The sequence below is a fragment of the Tursiops truncatus genome, chromosome 4 (genome assembly GCF_011762595.2).
Source record: "Tursiops truncatus isolate mTurTru1 chromosome 4, mTurTru1.mat.Y, whole genome shotgun sequence".
Classification (NCBI taxonomy): Eukaryota; Metazoa; Chordata; class Mammalia; order Artiodactyla; family Delphinidae; genus Tursiops; species Tursiops truncatus.
In genome coordinates this window covers 83,943,520-83,967,608 of record NC_047037.1, presented here as the reverse complement: position 1 = coordinate 83,967,608, position 24,089 = coordinate 83,943,520, and the positions used below count along the sequence as shown (strand labels likewise).

At 38.6% G+C, this 24,089-nt stretch overlaps 1 protein-coding gene and 1 long non-coding RNA gene across 6 annotated transcripts in view; one reads left to right on the top strand and one right to left on the bottom strand.

Moving 5' to 3' along the window:
* Positions 1 to 19,784, top strand: part of LOC141278591 (uncharacterized) — a 45,147-nt gene extending 25,363 nt beyond the window's left edge. Inside the window, exon 3 of the long non-coding RNA XR_012331526.1 lies at positions 19,357 to 19,784. This is a non-coding gene — a long non-coding RNA (uncharacterized lncRNA). The remainder of the gene's footprint in view (positions 1 to 19,356) is intronic.
* CCDC191 (coiled-coil domain containing 191) overlaps positions 1 to 24,089 on the bottom strand; it is a 102,390-nt gene that overhangs the window by 54,189 nt on the left and 24,112 nt on the right. For all 5 annotated transcript variants that reach the window (XM_019922666.3, XM_019922669.3, XM_019922668.3 and 2 more), the window contains 2 exons: positions 21,946 to 22,099; positions 4,439 to 4,629 (listed from right to left, as the gene is read on the bottom strand). In XM_019922666.3, the coding sequence (XP_019778225.2) occupies positions 4,439 to 4,629; positions 21,946 to 22,099 (345 nt within the window). The remainder of the gene's footprint in view (positions 1 to 4,438; positions 4,630 to 21,945; positions 22,100 to 24,089) is intronic.

The window sequence follows — 24,089 nt, the reverse complement described above, 5'->3', positions numbered from 1 at the left end:
GGGGAATATCTGGCAGTCTCTTTTCAATTCAGTCTCCCCACCCCTAGGCTAGCCTGGCGGGTTCACCCCAGCCTGTTCCCACACAAGCTGCATATGTGCTGGTTTACCAGTTTTCCCCTAAACTGAAAAGTGCTCTCTTCCACTTAGCCACGATCTGTCTCTCTCAGAAGATGGGACCAAAGAGTTTCTATTTTTAAAAAGCTGCTTGGGGGATTGTAATGCATGATAGCCAAGTCTATGTCACTCCTAAGTTTTTATATTATTGTGCCTTCTGTTGCAATTATTTTTAGTATTTGGGTAAATTTTTAACTTCTTCACTTAGACTGAAAACTCCTAGAAGGCAGGAGTACCCCTGCTGGTACTTAAGAAAGAGTCTAGGGACTTCCCTGGCAGTCCAGTGGTTAAGACCCCACACTCCCAATGCAGGGGACCCGGGTTCAATCCCTGGTCGGGGAACTAAGATCCCGCATGCTTCATGGCATGGCCAAAAAAAGTCTAGTACGCAGTAAGCATCAGTAAAGCTGACTGACTGAATATATGCTATCAAACAGAATAAATGAATGAGTGAATGAATGAATGCCATGGTTTAAGGGACATCATAGGGCCAGTTTTTCTACTGGCCTGCCACTGCACCCTCAAATCCCCATCACTTACATTTTGGGCACTGTTTCCAGACAATGCCTATTAATGTATAAGTTTCCTGGGAGGGATAACATCAGTTGAGGAGTACAGAGACAGAGCATGAGGGGATAGAGGGACACAGGGAAGAGATAAAAGCCTGTTCCAGGAAAGGCCCAAAGTATTTGGTACTGAGTACCAAGGCTCAGGAAGGGTGGGTAGAGGATGTTGAAACAAATCCTGCTTCTTCCCAATTTGTCTAGGGCTGGCTGTAAATTGAGAGAAGAAGGGAAAGAGGAGGAATGAAAGATCTGGAGCCAACTTTCAGAAGTGAATATGCTAAAGAATTTAAAAATACAATTCAAATTCCCATACCACCATGTCCAAGGGTCTAATTTAGCATGTATACCAGAATTTTGTTGTATTGCCTGAGTGACTGAATCCTTAGTTAGAGTTTGGGAATATTTGTTAATGTTGCAATTGTATTACAATATTGTATTGAAATTTTATAACACCATTACCATAACTACTTTTAAAAGAAAAGAGATGGACAAAAATTCCTATTAGGGAAAGCAAGGTACATTTTTTAGAAGAAATACATGGATGACCTTGGAGTGGAGTGAGACTCTGAGCACAGGCTCAGTAAGAAAATATGGTGGCTGGACTTCCCTGATGGCGCAGTGGTTAAGAATCCGCCTGCTAATGCAGGGGAAATGGGTTCAAGCCCTGGTCTGGGAAGATCCCACATGCCGCGGAGCAACTAAGCCTGTGCGCCACAACTACTGAGCCTGCGCTCTAGAGCCCGTGAGCCACAACTACTGAAGCCCATGTGCCTAGAGCCCATGCTCTGCAACAAGAGAAGCCACTGCAATGAGAAGCCTGCACACCGCAATGATGAGTAGCCCCCGCTCACCGCAACTAGAGAGAGCCCACGCGCAACAACGAAGACTCAACGCAGCCAAAAATAAATAAATAAATAAATTTATAAAAAAGAAAATATGGTGGCTAAATCATGAATGAGAAGAAGCGAGGGATCTGTTGTTGCTCCAGAGAGAAAGTGGGAAGAACAAAAAGGAAAGAAGGCAAAGAAAGAAGCCCAAAAGGCTGGGCCCTGCATAGCCAGTAAGAGGAAAGCCCAAGTGGCAAAAACAAATGCGGATTCAAGAGCTGGAGGCTAAGGACACAGCTGACATCTGAGAAACAGACACAGCAAATGATTTCCATGTCCAGGTGGATGGGCCAAAGAACCACCTATGTCTTGTCAATCTGGTAAGAGTTTAGTTGCTACAATGAGTAACCCATCTACAATAAATGCGCTCTATCCCTTGATCTCACTATTTAGAAAAAAGTGCTTGAAAATGTTATGGAGTTAAATTGCAGGAGAGGAAGCAACTGAGCTCTTCATTCATCCACTAACTCACCTATTATTCAACAATTATGTATTTGGTGTACACAGAGGAACTGGGAGAGACTCCGATGAGCACGGTAAAGAGGGTCCTGGCTCTTCTGACACCCCCGATCCCACTGACATTTCTTGGTTTCTGCTTGTATTGATAGTAGCTACCTTTGAGCTTTTCTCTCCACCTCTATTATTCCAACCTTCTTTGAACAAAATCACCTAACAATTTCCTAAAACAATCTCTAGAACAAAGAACAACATGCAGAGGCCTGGGATCTGTAGGAAAGCAGCATGAAGGACAGTTTGTATCTAATAGCTCCTTTCTTATATGTTTCTAGCATAACCTGTTATTTGTTCATTATTGCTCTTGTTTTACATCTATAATCATCTGAAGTCAACTGCAATATAACTGAAAAACATGACTGTCTTAGGGAGCCATCACCTACATGCTATTTAACTAGAAGCAGCATGTTATAGGAAAAAGCATCTGACTCAGCATCGAAAGGACCAGGCTCTAGTCCTGGACTGGCTACTCGTAACTTTATGACTTGAGACAGTTGTTTATCCTTTTTGTGCCTTACTTTTATCATCTGTAAAATGAGGGGCTGGATTAGATGCTCCTTGAGGTGCTTTCCTACTCTAAGAACTTTTTGCTCTAAAGTTTTATAGTAAAAAAAATTATTATAAGTTAAATATTTTCTAACTCTGACAGTTAAAAAAATGTAGCACCCATTCTGAACATTTAAAAATAGACACTTGAAAATAATTCACAGATATGAGACAAGAAGTTCTAAGAGGATCTTTAAAAAAAATTGGCACATAATGCTATTATGAAATCCCCATTTAGTGCTTTTATATTTAAATAGTTTAATTGGAATGGAATCTGAAGTTCTTCAGATTTTTCTTCTACAAGTTTCTTCTGGCATGTAAATTTCATAGACCACTTTTACCTTTAACATCTTAGTTGCCACTCCCTCTATGCCCTCACTCATGATGCTTCCCCTTTCCAACACCTCCAGTTTCTCTTCTTTATCCAACAAATCCAGCTTTGAGTAAGTTATCATCCCAATTCCCTGGATCAATCACTAGGTCCTGAAAATTTAGACATAAATTGTGAAAGAGCTTTTTTTTTTTTCCCCACTGAAGATTTCCCCCAGTATAGTGTAGGAAAGGAAAACTGTCTAGGTCACCCTCCTGCTTAAAAACCTTCAGGAATTCACCTTTATTTACCTAAGAACGCCTAAACTCCTTGCCCTAGCATTTAAGGCCTTCCACAAGTTGATGAACTTGACAACCACATGCTTGATGATTTCCAGCCACACGTAATGCCATTATCTCATCTCCCTCTTTCTACCTAGGAATATCCTACTTACTGTTCAGAGCCCAGCAAGACCCATCTTCCTGATAAAGCCTTTCCGGACACTCTGTAGGAGCCTCCCCAGTTACTTCCCTCTACTATGTTCTCAGCAGCAGAAGGAGATGCATTACAAAGTTTATAATGTTAATCTATACCTGTACTGTTTCTAGATCTCGTTTTCCCCACAAAACTGAGTTCTTTGAGGACAAGGGGCCATGTGTCAGACTCCTAAGTATTCTCCCCAGGGCCTGATGCTGTCACAGGAATGCACAACTCCAGGGGGCGCCATTCCCTTCTACATGACGATACTTTCATGTACCATTCATCCAATTTTTCACCCAGAAGGAATAACAGAGTTGCTCGTAGAAAAGTGATTAAACGTAAGACCGTGAACTGCTCCCTCCAGCTCCCCCAACCAATAAACAAATGGCTCCTTCTACATCTATGATTTCGGTTCAAGAATGCAAAGTTGACCTTGGAAATGAAAAGAAGAAAATGTATTTGATTTTAGGATGAAGGAACAAAGGAAGTTTTATTTGAAGGCAAATTCTGTGTCATTCACAAGCCTAAGAGGGAGCTGATATAAAGGTGTCCAAAACCTCTAAAGAAGGTGTGGGGGAAGGGAGAAATCACCCTTGCCAGGTCTGCCTTCCCAGATGAATGTTCCCTGTCTCCCTAATTAACATTCCATGTGCAGACAATGATTTCTCTCAATGAGAATTACTACCACATAAGCCAAATTCTGTCTTCTAAATTGTAAGATGGTCCAGAGTGCAATGATACTACATCAAAGGATAAGGGAAAAAGCATAATACTTGCTTCCTTTAAAATAGGAAAGCATGTACATTGGTATATTTTAATCAAAATTTTTTTTTCGCTTAAATTTTCCATTACAATTTTCTAGTTTGGGATGTAACAGAGAAAAACAGTGATTATCATATATTATAAGTAGATGAGATGATTCCAGTGAAAAGCATTTTTAGAGCTTATTTCTGGATTCTTCAGGAGGAAAGATGTCCTACATAAACATACTAGAAGGATTTTCATGGCATAAGTAATAGTACCTGTTTTCTTCCCTAAGGTCATTTTCCATGGCTTGAGTCTCCCGCCTCAACTTCTGGGATCTTGTGTAGTCTCTCCAGGCCCGCAGGACCTTCAGTTGCAACTTCCAGTCAGACAGGGTCCCAGCTTTCCCCAGCTTAATCCTATGATCAAGAATCAGCTTGTGCCAGGCAGAGAAATACCGTTTTTGACACTGCAATGGAAACATTGGAAAATCAGTACTAGGGTTTCTAATATCTACTAGTGAGAACCCTGTCCTCAGATATCCGCCTCACACTTTTTCTAACAAATCTAGGAACTGTTGTCTTGATCGAAGGGGAACAGACAATTGCTTTATGCTCAAATGACAAGAAAGATTCAAGCCATGCAACGAAGGCACTATCAGCCTCATGGCAAACTAAAACATTTAATTCTCATTGTAAGGCACCAGTCCTATGCAGAGCTGGAGTAACTGTCACAACTAAGATCTAAGTTAAGGGGCTTGTTTGAGAGACTTGAAAGGCCTGCTTCCAACAGATCTCCCCTGCCAGGCTGTCTTAGAGTTTAAAATACCATTAACCATTATCACCACTGATGTCCTGCACAAATGAACATGGGAGATCCCACAGGATGGAATGGGGTCTCTGGTCCCTGGGAACAAGATGGCTAAAAACAGCTTCAGCTGGGCTACCACTGACCACGTCAGGGCTTTGGTGAACACTCCTACAGAAGCTAGATACGCGGGCTGCTTGCGTTCCTCCACTATATGTATCTGACAACAAATCAGACAAGGTCTACTGACCCTAAGCACGTCTCCAGAGAAGTAGTTATGGTCCTAGGCTAAGAAAATCTCTGCGATCTAGGCCTTGCCTACATCTTCTATCTTCACAGCAAACTTTATGCTCCTACTATATCAAATTATTTTCAGCTCTTGGTCTTATACCAACCACACTGTTCTGTGCTTTTCTATCTATGGTCATAGTAATTTCTCTGTCCTTTTCTGCCCTCTCTCTGCCTATTTCAAGAGTCACCTCTCTCAGGAAGCCCTCCTAATACCAATCACGCTCCCCACATGTAAGTGCCCTTCCACTGTGTTCCCAGAGCAACCTATGCTTTCTTTAGTCAAAATGGTAATCACACTGTGTTATAATCACCTGTTTACCAGTTTCCACAAGACTGTGAGCCTCCAGAAGGAGGGACTGGCAGATCTGAGAGTACCACGTGTGAGGAACACTGAAACAGAAAGTAACCTCACAGGAAGTGACTCTGGGAGGTATAGGAGATGCCTGCTGACCAGCTTCGAGAACTTGGTAGCCATATCAGGGTCAGCCCTATTTATTGCTTCTTTCTCTTTAAAAATACTTGTCTTTCACTATTTCAACATTTAGTAAGCTGTGTTTGAATTTGGGAATTCTGAAAAAAGTTATTTAAGATATAATCTCTATTTTTGAAAGGTTATAGGGAGAGAGAATATATAAATTAAAAGACCAATAACATGAGAGAGCACAGGCTAGACTTCTTAGAAATAGCCCATTTGGCCTGAAATATTTTCTACAAAAGAAACCAATTATATTCCCATTTAGACAAACTACAAAATCTTCTTTATTTTAATTTTCCATTAGGAGAAACCATGGCAGTCTTTAAAAAGCCCTGTTCCCTTTCCATTATGTCAAACGAGGGCACGTTTCCTAGACCTTTGCCTTTGATTCTGTGGAAGGAAAGGAGGGAAGGAGGGAGAGAGCAAGAGAACAGGGAGGAAGGGAGGAATGAATGAAGGGAAATTTGCTGAATATAAGATATGCCTTCAGTCATAACAAGGAAAAGACACACAGCTTCCTGGTTGAGAGAGTATGCTTTTTGCATTATTATTTGCTTATCTATCCCACAAAATACAGCATGGGGAAAAAAAAACAACAGTGTTAACTTGTGCACCATAGTCAAAAGAAAATCTATCTATTTACCAGATTCATTTAAGAGATTCTTCTTAAAAGACTTGATGAAATAGTCTATGTATGGGTAGTTATCTCTAATTTTAACTCCTGGAATATTTCTAATGATTAAATAGTACAAACATAATCCACCTTGACAATAATAGCACTATTAATAGTGTCCTTCTTGGATTTCCACATTTTTTTCTCTAGTCCAAAGCATTTCACATGTACTATTTTATTGACTCATAGACCATCATTACAAAATAGAGAGGCTGCAGATATTATGATTTACCTTACCAAGCCAAACTTCAAATAGAGAACGAATAATGACTATATTCACAAAGCAAAGAGTTAGTGGTATACCTAAGGCTAAATCCAAAACATTCAGGCATCCTGATGACCCTAATCTACTAGGCAAAAAGTCTCTTTTAAAGAGGAAGAACAAATTACTTGCTTGTTTTCTGAAAGAGAAAGAACTTGATATACAACTTACTACAGTAGAAAAGCACTGCTGGAAAATATCTGAATTTAAGAGGGGGAAAATTTGAGTCTGTAAATGCCATAGTCAATATAATTCTTTAAAAATACTTAAGTTTAGACTGTGAGAGCAAAATGATCGGTTTTGAAGGTCTATAATTCAGTTTCACTACACAGAAGTTAATAGCAGCAAAGTGACATACTCATACAGTAACTGCTTTCTTGAAATCAACTTGCCATTGGTTTTTTTTTCCTGCCTACTCAAAAGAGCAATCCCATTTAAATTAAATTAAAAAAATAAAAGTATGAATCAAGAATAGCCACTTAGTTATTCTTGATTCACAGCAAACATTATTTAGGCAAACAGGAGTCCCATAAATGTGCTTGGAGGAAAATACTTGGGAAAGGAAAACATTCTTGGTCCTGTCTTCTCTGGGAGAAGATGCTAGCACTCCACTCCAACTTAGAAGGGACAAGAAGTGGCATAGTTCACAGTCACCATCTATTCACATTTCCTATTACCCTCCCCTAAGTGGCGTCCCTGCAGCGCTCAGGCCCGCTTTTCCTCTTCAGTTCTACACTCGAACTACAGCAGTGCTCTATTCCTTTGCTCTTTGAAACAAGAACTATTATTTAAAACCGCAACTGGTCAGAAGAGGAACACCTTCTGCTTAAGCCAGAGAACTTAATGTTTGAACTAGATGGACAACTAGTCTGACCTTCCTCCGTTTCTTACCTAGTTCGTTTATTTCTGCACCATGTTTTTATTCTGATAGATTCTCAAATACAGTCATGCGTTCTTTTAGTAACTTCTACCATCTCTTTATTATAGTTGTGGTGATAATTAAGGCTTGTTACAGGTAAGTAAAATACTGAAAATCACTGTAGGAAGAACTGCTCCTAAGTACATATCTACAATAATTTTTAAAATAAAATACTAAAAAGTGAAATTTAGAAAGTTTTTAAGTGAAATGCTTTTCTCCTTTCAAAATCAAAATCTTCCACGAGACATCATTTGGTCATTAAGGATTCCACTCAAGAGAAGAAATGACAGCTCACCCTGCTAAATTTATTACCTGCACTGGAGTTACCCTCGTTTTGTTGGCAAGAAAAGCTCTTCCCTGAAAGTGTAATCACACTGCTGTCACTGGGAATGATTGACGTTAGGTGGAACAGCAATTTGCTATCTAATCTTCATTGTAATTCTAACCCTGTCACTAGAGATGCTTGTTCTGATTAATGAAGTGGGTAACTCATCAAAATTCCTCAGCTATTTCCCTTTTGTCAGAAAGCTCAGTGATAATTGCATCAAAATTCTCAGTCATGGAAAAATAAACAATGAATTGTAAAGAGGACAAAAATGTCAACAAGTTTACAATTTATTTTTGCCGAATGGAACTAACTGTGGTGCAACTGGTGGTCAAGGGGCGCCGGACAAGGACCAAAGGTTGGAGATAAAGGGCCCAGCTGACTCCTGGCTGCTCCCAGACCCAAAGGAACAGACAGATGCTCTAATACTACCCAAGAAAGCCGTCCTCCACTCCTTTTTTCCTTTTTGAGGACCACTACAGCTAGGCAGAAGACCCCACAGATGCTAAGAAGTATTTGATGGGTGGAGAGGAGGATCTTGTTCATGGCGAAATGAATGACCCTGGGAAGAAGCAGCACTGAAAAGCAGTCCCCTATATCCCATCATATCCCTGATTTTCATAATTTTGCCCCAAAGAAAAGAGAGGAAATCACTGTGTCCCCTACCGCCAACCATATACACTCCCATAACTATTATAGATAAATATATTAGGGAAAATACATTCAGTTTTCAGCACACTGTGCTAAGACCTGGACTTGCTGTTGGGTTCCATGGAAAAGCCTAAACTCTGACAACCACTGCAATGTGAAATGGTAACACTGGCTACAGACAAAAAGTTACTTTTGTTATATACTGGAAGCTGTGATGCTCATTTTACTCCTGTATTTAATTTTTTCCCCTTCATTTTTTAAACTTAAAAAAAACCCTCACTCTATTACAGAAATTTCATAAACATACCCAAAAGGAGAACAGAAGAATAAACCCCTCACTCAGCTTCAAAAATTACCAGCATTATGCTGATTTTGTTTCATTTCTCTTCCACTAATTTTTCTTTCCTGGAGTATTTAAAAATAAATTCCAGACCTCAGACATTGTATCATTTCACCCATAAATGCATTGATATGTATTACTAACAAAAGGACATTTTGTAAATTCTTCTTAATTCTGCTAAGAAGTTTCAATCAATAATATTGCTGTATTTATCTAATTCTGTTTCACTGCAGAAGTAGCAGAATTTCAGAAAGCAACTGCTTAGTCTCATCATATTAAATTCTTAACCAATAAAATGCTCTGGGATCTTTTAAAGAAGAATGACCACAATACAGCCTATAACCTGACTAGGATAGGGCTCCTTTCCCAACAAAGCCTGAACCAATTTTCATGACCTCATGTCTTTAGGGAAGGCAGGACTACTGCTCATCAGCTTCTCTTTCATCTTTCTTTCCCTTCTAGACCTTCTTCCTCCCTCTACAATCTCCACTCTCTGCCCATTCTCCCCACTCCAAGCATGCCCCACAAACATACACTATGCCAAAAGTACAGCTGACCTCAGAATATATTAGACAAATGCTGGATTCACCTCTAGGTGTCTCTGACAGTAAGGTGATGATGTGATGTCATTTGTTCCTCACCCATATGGTTCTTAAGGTCCGTATAAATATTCACCTGAAATTTCTAGTGTTTAGGGGAAAAGATACTCTACTCTGCATAATTTTAGAGAATGGGCTTCACTTATGCCAAAGGCTCTTTTCTTAACTTTTTAAAGGCAGAATTTAATCAGTACTTTTTCCAGAAGACAAAAAAAAGAAAATCAGATACTTTTGAATTAGAACCTCTGGGATCAAAATGGTGTTTTGAAAAGCAAAACACTCTTGCAATGTTTTGGTAAACTGGCTCTCGATGTCCCTTCTGTGAGAATGGAAAACCCGGGTTACTCACAGGGTAAGGAAGAGTACAATAACAAACTAAACAACCTCTTTACCAACATCAACAAAATTTTATTTGGAAATTTTCCACAGAGTGGCTGTATGAAGTTATAGATAATAATGCACCAAAGCCCTCCTAAAATGCACAGCACACAATGTCCTTGGCAATATGTTTAGAGGGGAGAGTTACATGAATCCCAATATTCTTCGTGTGTGTGCCCAACACTTCTCTTACTCTGCGGTTTTATTTGCAAAGAGGTTTTTCCTTCATTTTCTTACCCAAACGTAAGACAACACTGCTGAGACGATAGCAGCAACTGCTATGTTTCAGCTCAGGAATGGTTGTGTTTCAGTGCTATGTAGGCAGTCCTGCTAAAACTAAGATTTTTGGGGAGGAATCAGGCTGTATAAATGAGGTTCTTAACTACAGTTTTCAACACCTTGAAAGAAAGAAAAAAAAAAAAAATGCAGGCTTCTCTTCTATGGATTCCCACATTCCCTCAGTTTAGTTCAGGGCAGCCTCCTGGAAGGCACTATGCCACAAGCATAACATCAACAATGCCTCCTTTGGGTCATTATTATCTTATCCTCTAACAGAGATAGTAAACAAGCAACTCAAAACCTCCCCCCCCAGAATTAAGATTTACTTAGTGTCAACGCATCTTTCTTTGCTTTCAACTTTTACAAGCAGGAAAGAACATAGATTTTTTTTTATCTGAAGAAAACATAAAATGTATTTCAGAATAGGGTGAGAATTAAGAAGGCCACTTTCCAAACAGTATAAGAATTTCATACTTAATCCCTTGTTGTTTCTGCTAATTAGCACTGACATGTGGATTGCTGAATCTCCCCAAGAGATTTCACTGCAAGATCAAAGAGAAAGTAAGATAGGATGGAAGTAGAAAGTTTCTATATAAAAATAAGTGTTTTTGACAAAATAAAGAGACCTGGCAATGAAATGAGTGGGAAAGAGGCATGAACAGTGCTGCACCTGAACTTGTGTTTTGGTAAGAGAGCCTGCTGTTTCTCTCAGGAAGTCTCCTATTAAATAATGTGGCCCACGCATAGCACAGGGAGATCAGCTTGGTGCTTTGTGACCACCTAGAGGGGTGGGAGGGAGGGAGACACAGGAGGGAAGAGATATGGGGACATATGTATAACTGATTCACTTTGTTATAAAGCAGAAACTAACACGCTATTGTAAAGCAATTATACTCCAATAAAGATGTTTAAAAATAAATTAAAATAAATAAATAAATAAATTTCTGACCCACACACTCAAAAAAATAATGTGGCCCAAATGTGATGTTAAGAAGTTGTTTGGCAGAACAAACCCAGAGTCAAAGCACAAAGAATACAGGACCTAAAAGGGCCTGAACTAGAGCAACCCTTAGAAACAGATTCTTTGAAGTCTTCCTGCGAATTATATAGTTTGCCATTGGGTTTGTGCCAGTGAACCATTCTGAGGGTGCTGACAGGAGTTTCCTGCTATCTAACTGCTCACTGCAAGCCAGGTAGGCATTTTCCCGCTTTTTATTCTGTGGTCATATTTAGGCTGCTGAGTATCCAAGTTTCATCACCCAAGGGCAGCTTCAGCTCCTTCAGAGCCAGGCTAGGAATGTGGACTGGGACCAAGATAATGAGCCCAGAGGGCCTGCTACTCTGGTGGTGTTTACCAGAGGACATCCTGTCTCCAGCCAAGTGTACGTAAAAGCCTGAGGAGTGTGGAAAGCGGATTTCCCCGTGTCTCAGTTATACCCACATACACTGGGGAAATCTAAATTAGGGGTTCACTAACAATAATACACATGAATAACAATCCCATGGAAGGGGAAGGGGAAGAAAAGAACCAACCTAAGTAACTCTGGAAAACAATTTTGGCTGAGTAAGGCTGAAAACAAAAATAACTGTACAAATATTACACTGTAGCTAGTAAATTTGTTTCCACAGCAGTATAGGTTACCAATTCTGAAACTACTTTTATAGTATACTAGGACTAAACAAATAAGTAGTATAATTTAGATAATAAGCTCCAGGTATAAACAAGCAAGGGGGAAAGGCTACACTAAAACCTATGGTGTTAGATTAGGGTTGAAATTATCGTTATGAGCTCACAATTATTTTAATATATATACAGATAGATAGAGAAATAAGTGACAATTAAGGAAAGGGGAGGAGAGCATGACCCCCGTGTTGCTGCACTGGAATTGGATGTATCAGTATGATTTAATGGATTTTAATGTGTACACATATAGATAGACACAGAAACAAATATAATGTGTGTGTATGTGTAGTTCGTATATGTACAACTATTTCCCAGCTCTGTCTGCTGAGAGGGCCCAGAAAACATGATACCCCAGTAGCAGTGAGCACAGCTAGTACCCAGATCTTGGTTTCCAAATATTATTCTCCAACAAATGGAACCAGGGTTCCATGTATTGATAGAAGTGGTTGATTCCAGAGCTAGGGCAGGGAAAATATAAGATGAGCCTGGAACATCTTGTGGTGCCAGAGAAATAAAGGATTTTTTCAAAAAAGGATTTTGAAAGGGCAAAAGAGTCAACCTGAAAAATTTCCCAGTGGCCAAGGTTAGAAAAATTTGAGAAAAAAAGTAAAAATAATACTAGAATATAATCCTTAGGATAAAGTAAATATCCACAAGTCCATACTGATACAAATAAACAACTGAATAAATGAAATAAATAAATGGGGGAGAAGGGACAGTTTTTCCTTCTAGAGGATTTAAATGAATACATGGAGACAAGAAGGGAAATACAAAATCATCATTAGACAAATACCACATTAGTTATTGTTACAGGCAAGACCCATCAATGAATGCTAAAATTAATAGGTGAAAGTTTACAGATAAACAGAATATTTGCATAGTTTCACAATATTTCCTCTAAGACATTTATGAATTACAAAGGGAAAAATAGTAACTTTACAGTGGAGAAACCCAGCAGACACAATCTTAAGTGATCAAAGTTAACATCAACAGTAATAAGACTTATTAACATTATGTGGAATTCCCTGGCAGTCCAGTGGTTAGGACTCCGCGCTCTCAATGCCGAGAGCCTGGGTTCAACCACTGGTCAGGGAACTAAGATACCACAAGCCGCATGGCATGGCCACCAAAAAACAAAAACAAAAAACAGAGATTGGCTCCAGATGGTGGAATAGAAGGACGTGCTCTCACTCCCTCTTGCAAGAGCACTGGAATCACAACTAACTGCTGAACAATCATCAACAGGAAGAACTGGAACTCAATAAAAAAGATACCCCACATCCAAAGACAAAGAAGAAGCCACAGTGAGATGGTAAGAGGGGCACAATCACAATAAAATCAAATCCCATAACTTCTGGGTGGGTGACTGACAAACTGGAGAACACTTATACCACAGAAATCCACCCACTGGAGTGAAGGTTCTGAGCCCCACGTCAGGCTTCCCAACCTGGGGGTCCGGCAGCAGGAGGAGGAATTCCGAGAGAATCAGACTTTGAAGGCTAGCAGGATTTCATTGCAGGACTTCGACAGGACTGGGGGAAACAGAGACTCCACTCTTGGAGGGCACACACAAAGTAGTGTGCACATCCAGACCCAGGGGAAAGAGCAGTGATCCCACTGGAGACTGAACCAGACCTACCTGCTGGTGTTGGAGGGTCTCCTGCAGAGGTCAGGGGTGGCTGTGGCTCACTGTGAGGACCAGGACACTGGCAATAGAGGTTCTGGGAAGTACTCCTTGGCGTGACCCTCCCAGAGTCCGCCATTAGCCCCACCAAAGAGCCGGGTAGGCTCTGATGTTGGGTCACCTCAGGCCAAACAACCAACGGAGAGGGAACCCAGCCCCACCCATCAGCACACAAGTGGATTAAAGTTTTGCTGAGCTCTGCCCACCAGAGCAACACCCAGCTCTACCCACCACAAGTCCCTCCCATCAGGAAGCTTGCACAAGCCTCTTAGATAGCCCATCCACCAGAGGGCAGACAGCAGAAGCAAGAAGAACTACAATCCTGCAGGCTGTGGAAAGAAAACCACATTCACAGAAAAATAGACAAGATGAAAAGGCAAAGGGCTATGTACAAGATGAAGGAACAAGATAAACGCCAGCAAAACAACTAAACGAAGTGGAGATAGGCAACCTTCCAGAAAAAGAATTCAGAATAATGACAGTGAAGATGATCCAGAACCTCGGAAAAAGAATGGAGGCAAAGATTGGGAAGATGCAAGAAATGCTTAACGAGGACCTAGAAGAATTAAAGAACAAACACCTAGAAGAATTAAAGAACAAACAAACAGAGATGAAGAATATAATAACTGAAATGAAAAATACACGAGAAGGAATCAATAGCAGAATAACTGAGGCAGAAGAAAGGATAAGTGATCTGGAAGACAGAATGGTGGAATTCACTGCTGCAGAACAGAAGAAAGAAAAAAGAATGAAAAGAAAAGAAGACAGTCTAAGGGATCTCTGGGACAATATTAAATGCAATAACATTCTCATTATAGGGGTCCCAGAAGGAGAAGAGAGAGAGAAAGGACCCGAGAAAATATTTGAAGAGATTATAGTCAAAAACTTCCCTAACATGGGAAAGGAAAAAGTCACCCAAGTCCAGGAAGCGCAGAGAGTCCCAGGCAGGATAAACCCAAGGAGGAACATGCCGAGACACTTAGTAATCAAACTGACAAAAATTAAAGACAAAGAAAAATTATTGAAAGCAACAAGGGAAAAATGACAAATAACATACAAGGGAACTCGAATAAGGTTAACAGCTGATTTCTGAGCAGAAACTCTACAAGCCAGAAGGGAATGGCATGATACACTTAAAGTAATGAAAGGGAAGAACCTACAACCAAGATTACTCTACCCAGCAACGATCTCATTCAGATTTGATAGAGAATTTTTTTTTTACAGCAACCAAAAGCTAAGAGAATTCAGCACCACCAAACCAGCTCTACAACAAATGCTAAAGGAACTTCTCTAAGTGGGAAGCACAAGAGAAGAAAAGGACCTACAAAAACAAACCCAAAACTGTTAAGAGAATGTTCATAGGAACATACATATTGATCATTACTTTAAAAGTGAATGGATTAAATACTCCAACCAAAAGACACAGGCTTGCTGAATGGATACAAAAACAAGACCCATATATATCCTGTCTACAGGAGACCCACTTCAGACCTAGGGACACATACAGACTAAAAGTGAGGGGACAGAAAAAGATATTCCATGTAAATGGAAATCAAAAGAAAGCTGGAGTAGCAATACTCATATCAGATAAAATAGACTTTAAAATAAAGAATGTTACAAGAGACAAGGAAGGACACTACATAATGATCAAGGGATCAATCCAAGAAGAAGATATAACAATTATAAATATATATGCACCCAACACAGGAGCACCTCAATCCATAAGGCAACTGCTAACAGCTGTAAAAGAGGAAATTAACAGTAACACAATAATAGTGGGGGACTTTAACACCTCACCTACATCAATGGACAGATCATCCAAAATGAAAATAAATAAGGAAACAGAAGCTTTAAATAACACAATAGACCAGAGAGATTTAATTGATATTTGTAGGACATTTCATCCAAAAACGGCAGATTACCCTTTCTTCTCAAGTGCGCATGGAACATTCTCCAGGATAGATCACATCTTGGGTCACAAATCAAGCCTCAGTAAATTTAAGAAAATTGAAATCATACCAAGCATCTTTTCAGACAACAACGCTATGAGATTAAAAATCAATTACAGGGAAAAAACCATAAAAAACACAAAAACATGGAGGCTAAACAATATGTTACTAAATAACTAAGAGATCACTGAAGAAATCAAAGAGGAAATCAAAAAAAACCTAGAGACATATTACAATGAAAACATGACAATCCAAAGCCTATGGGATGCAGCAAAAGCAGTTCTAAGAGGGAAGTTTATAGCAATACAAGTTTACCTCAAGAAACAAGAAACATCTCAAATAAACACTCTAACCTTACACTTAAAGGAACTAGAGAAAGAAGAACAAACAAAACCCAAAGTTAGTAGAAGGAAAGAAATCATAAAGATCAGAGCAGAAATAAATGAAATAGAAACAAAGAAAACAATAGCAAAGATCAATAAAACTAAAAGCTGCTTCTTTGAGACGATAAACAGAATTGAGAAACCATTAGCCAGACTCATCAAGAAAAAGAGGGAGAGGAATCAAATCAATAAAATTAGAAATGAAAAAGAAGTTACAACAGACACTGCAGAAATACAAAGCATCCTAAGGGACTACTACAAGAAACACTATGCCAATAAAATGGACAACCTGGAAGAAATGGACAAATTCTTAGAAAGGTATAACCCTCCAAGACTGAACCAGGAAGAAATAGAAAATATGAACAGACCAATCACAAGTAATGAAATTGAAACTGTGACTAAAAATCTTCCAACAAACAAAAGCCCAGGACCAGATGGTTTCACAGGTGAATTCTATCAAACATCTAGAGAAGAGCTAACACCCACCCTTCTCAAACTCTTCCAAAAAATCACAGAGGAAGGAACACTCCCTAACTCATTCTACGAGGCCACCATCACCCTGATACCAAAACCAGACAAAGATACTACAAAAAAAGAAAATTACAGACCAATATCACTGATGACTATAGATGTAAAAATCCTCAACAAAATACTATCAAACAGAATCCAACAACACATTAAAAGGATCATAAGCCATGATCAAGTGGGATTTATCCTAGGGATGCAAGGATTCTTCAATATACACAAATCAATCAATGTGATACACCATAGTAACAAACTGAAGAATAAAAACCATATGATCATCTCAATAGATGCAGAAAAAGCTTTTGACAAAATTCAACACCCATTTATGATAGAAACTCCAGAAAGTGGGCACAGAGGGAACCTATGTCAACATAATAAAGGCCATATATGACAAACCCACAGCAAATATCATTCTCAATATGAAAAACTGAAAGCATTTCCTCTAAGATCAGGAACAAGACAAGGATGTTCACTCTTGCCACTATTATTCAACATAGTTTTGGAAGTCCTAGCCACAGCAATCAGAGAAGGAAAAGAAATAAAAGGAATACAAATTGGAAAAGAAGAAGTAAAACTGTCACTGTTTGCAGATGACATGATACTATACATAGAGAATCCTAAAGATGCTACCAGAAAACTACTAGAGCTAATCAATGAATTTGGTAAAGTTGCAGGATACACAATTAATGCACTGAAATCTCTTACATTCCTATACACTAATGATGAAAAATCTGAAAGAGAAATTAAGGAAACACTCCCATTTAGCATTGCAACAAAAAGAATAAAATACCTAGGAATAAACCTACCTAGGGAGACAAAAGACCTGTATGCAGAAAACTATAAGACACTGATGAAAGAAATTAAAGATGATACCAACAGATGGAGAGATATACCATGTTCTTGGATTGGAAGAATCAATATTGTGAAGATGACTATACTACCCAAAGCAATCTACAGATTCAATGCAATCCCTATAAAATTACCAATGGCACTTTTTACAGAACTAGAACAAAAAGTCTTAAAATTTGTATGGAGACACAAAAGACCCCGAATAGCCAAAGCAGTCTTGAGGGAAAAAAACGGAGCTGGAGGAATCAGACTCAATGACTTCAGACTATACTACAAAGCTACAGTAATCAAGACAATATGGTACTTGCACAAAAACAGAAATATAGATCAATGCAACAGGATAGAAAGCCCAGAGATAAACCCATGCATCTATGGTCAACTAATCTATGACAAAGGAGGCAAGGATATACAATGGAGAAAAGACAGTCTCTTCAATAAGTGGTGCTGGGAAAACTGGACAGCTACATGTAAAAGAATGAAATTAGAACACTCCCTAATACCATACACAAAAATAAACTCAAAGTGGATTAGAGACCTAAGTTTAAGGCCAGACACTATAAAACTCTTGGAGGAAAACATAGGAAGAACATTCTTTGACATAAATCACAGCAAGATTTTTTTGATCCACCTCCTAGAGTAATGGAAATAAAAACAAAAATAAACAAATGGGACCTAATGAAACTTAAAAGCTTTTGCAAAGCAAAGGAAACCATAAACACGAAAAGACAACCCTCAGGGCCTTCCTTGGTGGCGCAGTGGTTGGGAGTCTGCCTGCCAATGCAGGGGACACGGGTTCGAGCCCTGGTCTGGGAAGATCCCACATGCCACGGAGCAACAAAAGCCCGTGAGCCACAACTACTGAGCCCACGTGCCGCAATTACTGAAGCCTGTGCGCCTAGAGTCCGTGCTCTGCAACAAGAGGGGCCACTACGGTGAGAAGCCCATGCACCGCAACAAAGAGTAGTCCCTGCTCTCTGCAACTGGAGAAAAGCCCACACGCAGCAAGGAAGAACCAACACAGCCAATAAATAAATAAATTAAAAAAAAAAAAAGACAACCCTCAGAATGGGAGAAAATATTTGCAAACGAATCAACGGACAAAGGATTAATCTCCAAAATATATAAACAGTTCATGCAGCTCAATATTAAAGAAAGAAACTACCCAATCCAAAAATGGGCAGAAGACCTAAATAGGCATTTCTCCAAAGAAGACATACAGAATGCCAGGAAGCACATAAAAAGCTTCTCAACATCAGTAATTATTAGAGAAATTCAAATCAAAACTACAATGAGATATCACCTCACACCAGTTAGAATGGGCATCATCAGAAAATCTACAAACAACAAATGCTGGAGAGGGTGTGGAGAAAAGGGTACCCTCTTGCACTGTTGGTGGGAATGTAAATTGATGCAGCCACTATGGAGAACAGTATGGAGGTTCCTTAAAAAACTAAAAACAGAATTACCATATGACCCAGCAATCCCACTACTGGGAATATACCCAGAGAAAACCATAATTCAAAAAGACACATGCACCCCAATGTTCATTGCAGCACTATTTACAATAGCCAGATCATGGAAGCAACCTAAATGTCCATCAACAGACGAATGGATAAAGAAGATGTGGTACATATATACAATGGAATATTACTCAGCCATAAAAATGAACGAAATTGGGTCATTTGTAGGGACGTGGATGGATCTAGAGACTGTTGTACAGAGTGAAGTAAGCCAAAAAGAGAAAAACAAATATCGTATATTAATACATATATGTGGAACCTAGAAAAATGGTACAGGTGAACTGGTTTGCAGGGCAGAAATTGAGACACAGATGTAGAGAACAAACGTATGGACACCAAGGGGGGAAAACAGGGGGTTGGGGGGTGGTGGTGTGATGAATTGGGAGATTGGGATTGACATATATACACTCATATGTATAAAATGGATAACTAATAAGAACCTGCTGTATAAAAAAATAAATAAAATAAAATTCAAAAATTAAAAAACAAAAAAGAAAAAACAACAAAAGAAACCATTAAGTATACCTGATATTATAGTGTCAGGGGCACAGCATCACTTCTTGCAGTATTCTTACTAGTAATGCATAATCTCAATCTAAACAGAAGAGAACATCGGAAAACCCCAAATTGAGAGACATTCTACAAAATACCTGACCAGTACGCTTCAAAACTGTCAAGGTCATAAAAGAAAAGCGAAGATTGAGGAACTATTACAAACTGAAGAAGACTAAGGAGACACGACAAGCAAATGCAGCATGAAATTACAGATCAAGTCCTGAAACAGAAAAAAGACCTTAGAGGAAAAATAGGTGACATTCTAATAAGTCTTGTTAATTGTACTTAATGGTATTTTACCAATGTTAATTTCCTAGTTTTGATAATTAAACTATGGTTATGTAAGATGTTAACATTGAGGAGAGCTGGGTGAAGGGTATTCAGGAACTCCATGTACTATTTTTTGCCATTTTTCTGTACGTCTAAAATTATTTCAAAATAAAGATTCAAAAATATAGGTTCAAATCAAGCAGAATCTGTGGCAAAGTAGAGATAATTTATTCATATTGGCTCATTTTTAAATATACCAGCTGATCCTTTTAAAGCTGAGTAATCTGTTTTGGTAGGCCACTAATTTTGTAAAACTCTTTTTGTGTGTCTGAAATTCATACCTAACACTTCCTTCTAAAACATATATAGTCAGCCCTCTGTATTTGCAAGCTCTACATCTGTGGATTCAACCAACCATGGATAGAAAACATTCGGAAAAAAAAAAATTTCCATAAAGTTCCAAAAAGCAAAACTTGATTTGCTGGGCTGGCAACTATTTACATAGCATTTACATTGTATTTACATAGCATTTACATAGCATTTATGCTGTATTAGGTGTTGACCTGGAACAAATAGACTGCTAGGGTTTACTCCAGCAAAGATGGATTTATTTGGAATCAGCAAAGAATTTCAATTTGGGATCTCCATCCTTGGTAATCCATGTGCAAGTTCTTTCAGGGCAAGGGGAGAATTCTTATAGAGGGAAAAGTAAGTTGGGAGGGCTGTAGTAGGCAGAGTCCATGGCTTTTCATTGGCTGAGTTCGTGCCAGGAAATAAGAGTTTTTCTTTTTCCTTTTGGGCTCTGCTATTGTCACAGGGCATGAGAGCTCCCCCTTCTGGTCTTCTGACTCTACTTAATTCAGGTTTCTATTTATTAATTTTTTACATAGGTGTTATAAGTAATCTAGAGATGATTTAAAGTACACAGGAGTATGTGAATAGGTTATATGCAAATGCTATGCTATTTTATATAAGGGATTTGAGCATCCACAGATTTTGGTATTTGCAGGGGATCCTGGAGGGACGACTGTATTACTTCTTCTTGCACAGTGGACTTCAATAAAATGAAAAACTTAATCTTATAGGGAACACACATCTTACCCATCTCTCATTGGTCGGGGAACAAACATATCATGGCCCTTTTTCCTTATGTCTTCTCAAGATGGCCCCCTCTGTACTCATTTCCTTTCCTATTTTCTAAATCTGAACTGTTACTGTAGGAGGACACATTAACTCCATCCGTCTCATGGAGGGGACGCAGCATCCAAAAGCCTTTGCCCATCTTTCCCAAAATGTTTGTCCCAACTCTTAATAGTTCCTCCTTTCACACTTGCCTCTGCCTATTCCTAAAGCCAAAACTCTGACCAAACTCGTTGTTTTATATTTGAATAATTATGACTTTTTGCCTATCAGTCCAAAATGCTACCATCAAATGTGTCTAGTTTTAAAGAATTGCTTTGACTACTTTACTTTTTCCCTCATGTCTTAGTTATCCATATCATATTCACAGGCCTGTTTTTAATTTCTAGGTCCCTTTTAGTCTATCCTACATTTATCAAACTCCCTCAATCTCTTCCTGACATTCTTTTCTCTTGTTAAATCCATTCATTTATACATTCATTCCATTAACTTTCACTGAATTTCATCAACGCCCAAGGCCTTGGAGTGGATGTTGTAGGAGATATAAAATATACATATTTATCTTTTCTCATCTGACCACCTCATTTACAAATCTTCCAAGTAATTCCTTTCACCTGAAATGTTTATAAACCCCAAATTTATAGTGTTATCAATCCCACTTCACTGAAAAAAACTTCTGCCTAAGTAGCCTGGGGAGGATGCTCATTAGTCAATAAAAAATTGGCCAGTTAATTTTACAAAAAGTGAAACTAAAGAAAGGGATAGAAGAGTAAAATAAAATGCAGACCATTAAAAGTAGAAGCACAAACATGTCATTGTTTAGGATCTGAGCTACCAAAAGGCAAGTAACTTTCTGAATAATTCTTCTGAATAATCCAGAACACAATGGTCCATAAGACTGTCAAAGTGGAAGCTACACTTTCAAACTGCCAGAGATCTACATTAGCACTTGCATGCAATTCTAAAAAGGGTAATTTAGGAAGACATCCCAAATTCATACCCCAATTTCCCAGGATCACATGGAGTATATAAGAATAGCCCTGAATAGAGGACTGAAGCACTCCCCTGTGTACTAAGCCAGCTGGGTAGCACAGAACAAATGGTGTGGGCAACTTTGGTATTTGTAACAAGGTTCAACTGGGCTTAGTGTTACACTGTCCATCTCTGACGGAGCCCTTTGTCATTTATGCTACAGAATGCTGAAGAAAGAGACATTACAATTCCTACCTGGTGATTTTCCTTGAAAGTTTGGATTAATAACTCTTTCAGTTTCTTCTTTCTTTCTTTTGCCATTTTTTCTTCATCCAGAAGAGTATGAACACTTTGAAACATGCCTTTCTCTGGATTTTTTGGAGAATTTTCTTCTTGCTTTTTCTTCTCTCTATTAATAACAATTAAAAAACACAAGTATGAATAATAGACTTAACAGTGAGTAATTAGAACATACCATAGTGGAATGAACACTGAATTTTCCATCAGAAGATAGAGATTTTTAGATCTGGCCCTAAAACTACAAAGTAGGGTGATTTTTTTTGAGATTTAGTTTATTCCTTTATAAAATACAGTTAAATGAAATAAAATTATAATGTACTCTGAAAAGGAGAAAGCCTTATATATATTTTAGTAAGGTTTTTTTTTTTTTTTTTTTGCGGTACGCGGGCCTCTCACTATTGTGGCCTCTCCCAACGCGGAGCACAGGCTCCAGACGCGCAGGCCCAGTGGCCATGGCTCATGGGCCCAGCCGCTCCGCGGCATGTGGGATCCTCCCGGACTGGGGCACGAACCCGTGTCCCCTGCATCGGCAGGCGGACTCTCAACCACTGCGCCACCAGGGAAGCCCCTAGTAAAGTATTTTTATTGAGTTTAAAATTGAGTGATACCTTGATCAAAATTTGAGAGATAACAACTATCAGGTATTCTCTAATACAGACATAAGTTCTCTCTCTTCTTACAAGGGGAGACAAAACAGGACCCTCAGGTAAGAAAGGAATGACATTTTTCCCACAAGGTTTTTACAAGTTTTCTCGGAAGAAAAATAATAAAAGAATCAGGTGTTACTGAATAAGGAGAAAATGGAATTTATATTAATTCTAAAATAGCTGGAAAGAGAAAAAACAGAACTTAGTAACAATAAGGAAAAGGACTTCAGGCAAGTTAACAAGAATCTCTTAGTAACTCTGTTGCTCATATTTCTGCTTATCTCTTTCTCACTCACCTACCTTTTCTTTCTCATCCAGGTCATCCCTCTTACACTCAGCAATCCAAGCCAGCTCATAGCCATTGCCTTCTTATTGGAGTGTATTAAACTACACAGGTGTGTGTAAGTGTATAAGGTATATATTTTATCAATGACGTAGTAAAGATAGCATCTAGTCAGGAATCTAGATTCATGGGTTCTGGCCACAAATCAGCTGTGAAAACTCAGGCAAGTCACCAGTCCTTCTGAATTTCACTTTACGGTTGTGGAAACTCAAATTGAGAGAGGGATGACAGAATAATCTATAGACACTCATTCATTAATTATCATATATCATACAGGGGGCACACAATCTTATTACTGGTGATATGAACCATCATTTGGTTAAGGTAGTTTCTCCGGTGTAAAGTTGCTATTTTTCCCTTTGTAATCAATAAATCTCTTAGAGAAGATACTTTGAAACTATGCAATGAAGCAGATTTAGGACACCTTACAAATAAATTTAAAAAGCGCTACCAACAATAAAATTTTATTGACTCTTTCCAAACTTACTAATGCCATAACAATGTTATATTAGATAGTTACAGACAGATCATAGTGGGCATTTAAAGAAATATAGTTCTCATACCATGGATGTAGTCTTTAAAATAAAATCAAAATACGTATCTGTTATGAAAGCAATGTTTGCTCATTGTGCAACATTGGAGATGTATAAAAGCCATCCATATTTCTACCCAGAAGAAAACCCTGATAACATGTCGGTGCTGTTTCATTGTACAACTAGTATTTATTAATTTCTCCAATATTTATTAGTGTCTGTTATTATAAATAATATTATTTTCATTATATTTGTGTACAAATCTTTGGATTTCTGATCACTTTCTACACTTGGTCTTAGCCAAAAGGCCGAGAAGCGATCCTGATCACTTTCTTAGGATAGTTTTCCTAGGAGTGGAATTCCCCAGTCAAGTGATAACATTTTTATGGCTATTATTGTTTATTGCCAAATTGCTTTCTGGAACGTTTAAACCAGTTTGTCCACGTAGAAGTACTGCACTTCTTCACTGTATCTGTGGATAAGCTTTTTTTTTTTCCCCACTTTTATTTATTTTTTATTATTTTTTTAAACATCTTTATTGGAGTATAATTGCTTTACAATGGTGTGTTAGTTTCT